General features: G+C 37.3%; 2 protein-coding genes across 3 annotated transcripts in view; one reads left to right on the forward strand and one right to left on the reverse strand.

Moving 5' to 3' along the window:
• LOC107717997 (uncharacterized) overlaps positions 1–1,209 on the forward strand; it is a 12,014-nt gene extending 10,805 nt beyond the window's left edge. For both annotated transcript variants that reach the window (XM_016524911.1, XM_016524912.1), the window contains 2 exons: positions 606–741; positions 876–1,209. In XM_016524911.1, coding sequence (XP_016380397.1) covers positions 606–739 — 134 coding nt within the window. In that variant the 3' untranslated portion in view covers positions 740–741; positions 876–1,209. The remainder of the gene's footprint in view (positions 1–605; positions 742–875) is intronic.
• Positions 1,210–1,285: 76 nt separating this feature from the next.
• LOC107717998 (BEN domain-containing protein 2) lies at positions 1,286–6,706 on the reverse strand. Its single transcript, XM_016524913.1, has 6 exons — positions 6,324–6,706; positions 5,324–5,527; positions 4,907–5,028; positions 4,041–4,230; positions 1,640–1,843; positions 1,286–1,539 (listed from the first exon to the last, which is right to left on the reverse strand). The coding sequence occupies exons 1-6, from the start codon at positions 6,679–6,681 to the stop codon at positions 1,400–1,402; spliced, it is 1,218 nt and encodes a 405-aa protein (XP_016380399.1). The 5' UTR covers positions 6,682–6,706; the 3' UTR covers positions 1,286–1,399.
• Positions 6,707–7,709: the final 1,003 nt, after the last annotated feature.

Raw genomic sequence — 7,709 nt, forward strand, 5'->3', positions numbered from 1 at the left:
ATTTAGACGTAATGCACGTTTTTTTTTATAGACAGTTACTTCCTTGCGTTGACAATTTAATGTGCTGCATTATTTTGCTCATTGCGCCCTCATGTGGCCTCGGGAGACAAGACAAAAGTTTAACCTATTTAATCTGCATATAAAACATTAGAAATTAGATATTTGCTTAATTTTTATTTTGTTTGACTGTTAAAACTAAAAAAATATTTGTTGTTTGTCTCAATAAGTTGAGTTAATTAAAAAATACAGTGGTTACATGTAAACATTTTTTTTTCTATTGCTCTTTGTTTTAAAGAAGGTTATAAAAATTTCAATAATTATTGATACCGAACGATATGAAACATTATATCGTTGATGCATTTTAACTATATCGCCCAGCCCTAGTTGTGCACAAAAAAAAAAAGTGTTCAGTCATTGCTCCGAAAAGGCTTTAATTATTTTTTATGCACTGAGGCATAAACGTTTAAGAGAGAATTTGAAAATCGGGGTTTTTCAGCCCAGTTTAGTCCCAGATTTGATTTGTGTGCCATTACCCTTACTAAATGGCATAAAAGTATTTATAGTTTACAAATAGTATTTTTTTTTATTCCTGTATGTACGCTCAGAGTTTCTTGCTGAGATGTACCCACAGTTTGACGTCGGCGTGAGGGGCGTGTCGTGGGCACAGTGTCTTGGAGTGATAAACAACATCACCAAAGACCTCAAGAAACAAGCAGACAAAACATCAATCTGCCAATAGAGGTGCGTTTCTCCATAAGGCCTGCTAGTTCTCTGATAGCACTTATTTTACCTTCAAAATGTTTTTTTTTCTTCATTCAATAGTTTTAAGGGCCATAAACACTTTGATTAAACAGTGCTACTGTGCTTTATTTCAGGTCGGTTACACAAGAAATAATTTTTCATACTCTTGAGGATCTGACACTCATACTCAATGTGCAACAACGTAACCAGTTTTATTCACTTCAATCAATCGTCTGAACTGATACAGTGTTCATAACTGAAGTGCAAGTCCCTGTTTTGACAACAGCTGTCTTTTGTTCTCTCTTCTATAGCTGCTAAGTTTCAATGGAGAGAAAGGTTTTGGATGTGTAATATATTAACAATTCCTTTATTCTTAATAAATCCATATATTAACCGTTTTTTTTGTTGTTGTTTAAACATCTATATATTAATGTACATTTTATATTGCCAAATAAAGTCTTTTTCAGATTTCCTGTTGAAAATTATAAATATCAAAGTAATAAGAACCAGTATAAATCACAAATTAAATACTAGTAACACATTCTAGAAAAACAACCAGTAACAGCTACTGACAGCATTTCTTGACACAAACAGTCACTGTGTACAAACAAAGGTTTCACCTCCGTATCACAGAGCCGTTTTGATCGGATCCTCGGCACTAGCGTATCCCTCTCTTGATGCCCATCTTGCGCTCATATCGAAACTTGCGGATGGTGCTGTTTATAGCGCCTACGCAAACCTTCCAGTCACTTCCGTCTTCCTCCAGCCTCATCCAGGGGAAACGCTCCAGCAGGTGCTCTGAAGAAGAGCAGGAACAGAGAACTAGTCCTTATTCAAAGCTACCTCTTTTCCACCATCCAAAGTAGCTGACTACAGTGCCGCTAAGCAGATATCTCACCTCGGAGCGCGGAGATCTTGTTGTGGTCGAGGGCCTGAATGCCGCGCCGCACCCCGCCGTACACGTTACTGCGCACCAGCACATCCTCTGGGAAGATGAACTTGATCAGGTATCGAGCGATGAGCTCGGGACGTGTTCGGAGATGTGCTGCAGACAAGGCAAACTCAGGAACCTTCACATCCCGATGAGGGGGGCCGAGATACACTGGAAAACAGAGGAAAATAAGAATAAGAGTGTAATATCTGGGCACAATAAATACAGAGCTTAAAGTTCTCTGGCACCGTGCCGGATCTCCGGCGTGCAGCGTTTGGCTGCGGGAAAAAATAATCCTACATTTAAAAAAAAACAAAAAAAAACTTGATATCACTTTCGAGTCCATGAGTTCGCCTACCAATGGTGTGAGAGGAGCACAGCTTTCACTCTCAACCAAACTAACAATGGTCACAGATGTCCATATAGCGCATAGGCCTATTTACATAGAAAAACGAATTAAAAAGCAGCGGAGCTTTGTAAACGGCTCAGAGTAATCACGTCATCTCCATAAGAACGATATGATTGCCAGAACAAATTTACCGGGATTTTTGAAAAGGTCCTGTTCACACATGAATCTCTTAATAGTAATTTACCGGTGAAGACTGTATGTGTGACGTCACTCTTCCTCTGCGTTTGCTGTGAATTTGAATTGCTTAACGTTCATCTGGGAAAAGTATGCATTATCTCACTAGATTTGTAACATAAATCATTTATAAACCTTTGCCAATACAGGAGAATACATCAACATATTTCTAAATATGCCATTTATTGTACATCACGATTTCAAAATAAAAGTTTCTGAGTTTGCATGTGGCCAAATATTAAAATTTTATGGATTTAAACCTCGTTTAATCAAGCTGTAAAGTGAAACGTCACCAGGCCATTGGCGCCCTCTGCAGGTTTGTTTTAATACATAATGTACTTAAGTTGGTCATGTTCATATTATGTATAGGCATATTACATTATGTATTTTAACAGTGTGGTTCAATAAAACCATGTAATTGTTTTTGATATTTTATTTGAGCCAATTATTATTGCCTCATCGTTAGTTTATATATAAATAGTCATACTAAAGCCTGGTTTTCACTTAGGTCTGTTTGTGTTACTAAAAAATATCAGATTACTTAATTGTCAAAATAATCAGTAGATTACTTGATTACCAAAATAATCATTAGTTACAGCCCTAGATTAGTTTAATAATCTAGGGTCAAAATAGTCAAAATACATCTGCATTGTTTTACTTTTTGTAATTAGAAGACAAATATTTTGTCATTGTAAATTTCTTAAAAATAGTATTAAAATATTGTCTCGTTCTAGTGAACCAAGTATCTGTATTTTGTCTCATCTCTCTGTATTGTCATACCTCTAGTGTCGATAAGCGGTGATATAGCTTGTAATTTTCCAAGTGTATGATATAGCTTTCATTCTTCAGGTCAACCATGTATTGACCATGTAGGTCAACCCTAGGAAAAAAGTTCAGGCTCAGGATTTTATTTTGCTTTAACCCCTGTAAATACAGTTTCAGGACAGATCCAAAGAAGTAGGGCTGGACGATATTGAATATTTTGCAATTATTTCTTGCAATTATAAAATATTTGCAATTATTTTGTCGATATCAAAGTATCACTATTTTCACAAGCTGCGTTTAAATGGTGGCACATTTACCACAAAACCGGTCATAAGGGTCATTTTTTTTCAAATTGATGATTTATACATCGTCTCAAAGCTGAATAAATAAGCTTTCCATTGATGTATGGTTTGTTAGGATAGGACAATATTTGGCCGAGATACAACTATTTGAAAATCTGGAATCTGAGGGTGCAAAAAAAATCAAAATACTGAGAAAATCGCCTTTAAAGTTGTCCAAATGAAGTTCTTAGCAATGCATATTACTAATCAAAAATTAAGTTTTGATATATTTACAGTAGGAAATGTACAAAATATCTTCATGGAACATGATCTTTACTTAATATCCTAATGATTTTGGCATAAAAGAAAAATGGATAATTTTGACCCAAACAATGTATTGTTGGCTATTGCTACAAATATACCCCAGCGACTTAAGACTGCTTTTGTGCTCCAGGGTCACATATATGCTGTGCGTCTACCCTTCTTTTAGTGTGGGGAGATAGCGGTTTTCATAAAATTGACATTCATGATTTCAATTTCAGTGGTGCTTTATTTATCCATTTCCTAAAGACACTCTCATTAATGCCATCGTAACATGTCTTTTGACAAACCTGCAGTTTTTTTTTAAAAAGGTGTCAATCAAGCAAGATTCAAATTTGTGACCTCTTGACCTCCAAGCCCAGCCCTATAATGGGAAGTACGTTTCATTCACAGATGTGATGTTTCAGTCGGCACTGACCGTTGGTTGACTCCCAGTCTGTGGGCATGTTGTGATCTTCTGTGCTGTGGCTCATCAGAGCTTCCTGCTGTTTCTGCTCCGTGTCGCTGTCAGACAGTTCAACATCAATCTCTGCCGCTGCTGCACACGTAACCGCTGTAGGTGCTGACTCTGTCCTGTTCTCAAGGTTTGCTCTTTCCTGTACCTTTAGCTGTAAAGGAAATGTATCTTAAAGGGTTAGTTCGCCCCAAAATGAAAATTAGGCTGCGTTTTACTCACCTCCCATGCATCCTAGACAAATACTGTTCCAAGAAGAATCTTGTATGATTTATGGTATTTGACAAATAACATGCTTTTTAACATTTTTTTAGAATAAAATGTGTAGTTGTCATGTAAATGAATGAACAAAATGAGCAAAAATCCCAAAACAGGATGAATAATAGCATATCACACACTGCTGTCACTACCACGTCAGGTACTCCAATACAGACATGATCAATGCAAACTTGCTTTGTAGAGAACACTTTTGCTTGAAACAGGCAGAAAAGCAAAATAATCATAATAATAGTTAAACATAAGCGGAGACAACTGTCAATGGCATCCATGCATTTGGGGGAAAGAGGTGGAAATAACCACATTTTTGCCAATGTAGTGGAAGTGCTGCAGATAAAACTTGTCAAATGGTTTTAATTTGAAAAAACAAAAAAATCAAAGTATTATGTCATTTTACATTTCGTGAACAACAAAAAAAAAAAGAAAGAAAAATTATCTGAGTGGTTTTAAGTTGTTGTACAGTGTAGTTTAGTGTTGTGCACTGTTAGGAGAGTGTGGATGTTGTGATGAACCAGTTTTTGCTAAAGTTACAAAAGTGTTCCTTTTATTCTCACCTTCCGTGTCTTGTCCATGAACCGATAGTAGCGGGCCGTCGAGTTGATTACAGACAGACACATTTTCCAGTCCTTGCTTTTCTCATGAAGGTCAAATTTTGGGTATCTCTTTACCACCCACTCTGTGGAGATCCACACATTGTTAAAACTAGCAACTTTCATGCTGCTCTGTAAACCGCATCAGATATTAATATAGAAAGCTGAGCAAGTCATTTATAGTCTTAATTAAAATGATAGCCTTTGAAAATAATAAAATCACTGGCACAGTGTTGATTAAACGGCTTATCGAAAAGTCAGTTCTGAGAAAAGTCAGTTCTGCTTTTTAAATTGAAATCAAATTGTTTAAATGTGTAAAAACAACAGAAAAGGCACATCATACAGAGAAGGATCCAGTTCTCAAATATCCGTCCAGCTCACCTCTGATGGCACCGATCTTGTTTGGGTCGAGTCTCTTTAGGCGTCTCTTTGTGTTTCCAGTGGTGTTGCTTTGAGAGAGTTCCTCCGCTGTGAAGATGTTTCTCGACAGGTACCGCACCGCCGCACTGGGTCGTGCCATTTTCCCAGCCCTCTGTAGGATACAGTTCGAGAGGAACACCTTCCTGTCAGAGCCGCCCAGACAACCTACAGGAGCAGAAACAGACACAAATGGCAGCATTAATATAAATGATTGCTGCATGGATCATTGTTCTGGAATAAAATCATTCAATAGCAATTTAGTGAGTTTTAGCCTTATAGTAACGGATTACCCAAAATGAAAATTAGCTGAAAATGTGCTCACCCTCAGGCAGATGCACATGAGTTTGTTTATTCATTGGAACATATTTGGGGAAATTTAGCAATAAATGATTGCTGCATGGATCATTGTTCTGAAATAAAATCATTCAATAGCAATTTAGTGAGTTTTAGCCGTATAGTAACGGATTACCCAAAATGAAAATTAGCTGAAAATGCGCTCACCCTCAGGCCATCCAAGATGTAGATGAGTTTGTTTCTTCATCAGATTTGGAGAAATGTAGCATTGCATCACTTGCTCAGCAATGGATGCTCTGCAGTGAATGGGTGCCGTCAGAATGACAGTCCAAACAGCTGATAAAAACATCACAAGTAATCCACACCACTGTTTGGACTCTCATTCTGACGGCACCCATTCAACTGCAGAGCATCCATTGCTGAACAAGTGATGCAATGCTACATTTCTCCAAATCTGATGAAGAAACAAACTCATCTACATCTTAAATGGCCTTAGGGTGAGTACATTTTCAGCTAATTTTCATTTTGGGTAATCCGCTACTATCCGTTTCATTTTTGTGTGAACTATTGCTTTATACTTAACTATACTCTCTGAAAGCAAGTGCAGGATGTTATTCTTCCCAACTAAGTAAATTTCTCTTGTTTTAAAGGAACAAGACTCTCTTACTCGTATTCGTCAGATCTGCAGTTGAAGCACGGTCACTGATCTCTGAGCTTATTTCAGCTGGTCTCTTCACCCGCTCAAGATGCTGCATTAGACTCATTTTATTCCTGCTGAAAGCTTCTTGTGTTGTGTGTGTTGGCGCAGAGGTCTTGACCGAGATGTGGGACTGGCTCTGGATAACAAGTCGAGGAGGGCTGGGCACCTCTGGGCCGGGGGAGAGTGTAGGAGGTTTCCTGCTCTCCACAGACGGAAGGGGAGACGTAGAGGAAATATGAACGAGGTGGGGCATAGATGCTTCAGAACCGATCAAGGTTTCAGACTTGGCCTGGCAGCTGTCTCTGTAGCTGGATGACAAGTACATCCTCTAAAATGAGAGGAAGAAAGTGAAGGAGAAAGTTAAATTATGGTAAAAACTGCATTTTTTATTTCTTAGGTGCAGGATTATAGTTAAGAACTTCATGCTAAACTAAATGAAAATGAGAAATGTCGCCTTGGCAACTAGCTGAAATAAATTTAATTTCAGTTAAAGTTTATTTTATTTTATTTAACTTTTTTAAATAGTTTTAGTTAAATAACTAAAGCTGAGAGAAAAAAAACACTAGTATTCAACTAATGTGGTCATATATTAATGAAAATCAAACTATATAATAATAATAATAATGCTATGAATAATCTTTTGGTTTGCATCCATTAAATTCCATATAGAAAATTAGATATTCAAATATTAATTTTATATTTATTATTATTAATATTAATTATTAATTATAAAATATTCAATTCAATTGATTATCAGTAGTCACTACCACAAGTTTATTTAAAGGGGTCACGAACTGAGAATCCAAAATTCCCTTCATCCCTTCAAAGGTCATTGTGCTATAAAAACATCCTGTAAATTTCAGGAATCAAAACTTTCTAGTTAGCCTAAAAACAGCTTATATTAAAACATGTATAAAAACATGGACGTAGTGTCCGTGACGTCACCCATAGGTTTCTGAAGAGCAGTTTTGAAGCTCAAAGTGGGCGGAGCTGGCCGTCGCCATCTTGGCAGCGGGTCACTCCCGGATAATCGAAACGAGGGGACTGGGGCCTCTGGATCTCATCAGCGGCGTGCTGTCATTGTCCATGCTCTCTATGCTGTCCTCTTCTGCCTCAGCCTTCAAACCGCACAAAACACTTCTGTCCCTGTTCACTGGAGGCAGAAACCACGGGTATGTGTGGATTAGTTTACTGTGCCAGCGCTGTAGTTACAGTTTAATTTTGATAATTACACACAAACTGAGCTATCGAGGTATATCCATCCATCCATCCATCTATCTAGATAGATAGATACTTTCATTCAGCAAGGACACTAAATTGATCAAAAAGTGACAGTATAGACAATGTTACAAA

Source organism: Sinocyclocheilus rhinocerous, unplaced genomic scaffold (genome assembly GCF_001515625.1).
Source record: "Sinocyclocheilus rhinocerous isolate Xijiao unplaced genomic scaffold, SAMN03320098_v1.1 scaffold843, whole genome shotgun sequence".
Taxonomy (NCBI): Eukaryota; Metazoa; Chordata; class Actinopteri; order Cypriniformes; family Cyprinidae; genus Sinocyclocheilus; species Sinocyclocheilus rhinocerous.

What these genes read in the sequence shown, in the direction of transcription:
- LOC107717998 (XM_016524913.1), bottom strand. Translation starts at nt 6,681, where the DNA reads ATGTACTTGTCATCCAGCTACAGAGACAGCTGCCAGGCCAAGTCTGAA. An exon ending in AGACTGGGAGTCAACCAACG is followed by an intron (nt 1,844 to 4,040) that starts GTCAGTGCCGAC and finishes TCTGTTTTCCAG; the next exon opens with TGTATCTCGGCCCCCCTCAT. An exon ending in CAAGATCTCCGCGCTCCGAG is followed by an intron (nt 1,540 to 1,639) that starts GTGAGATATCTG and finishes GCTCTTCTTCAG; the next exon opens with AGCACCTGCTGGAGCGTTTC.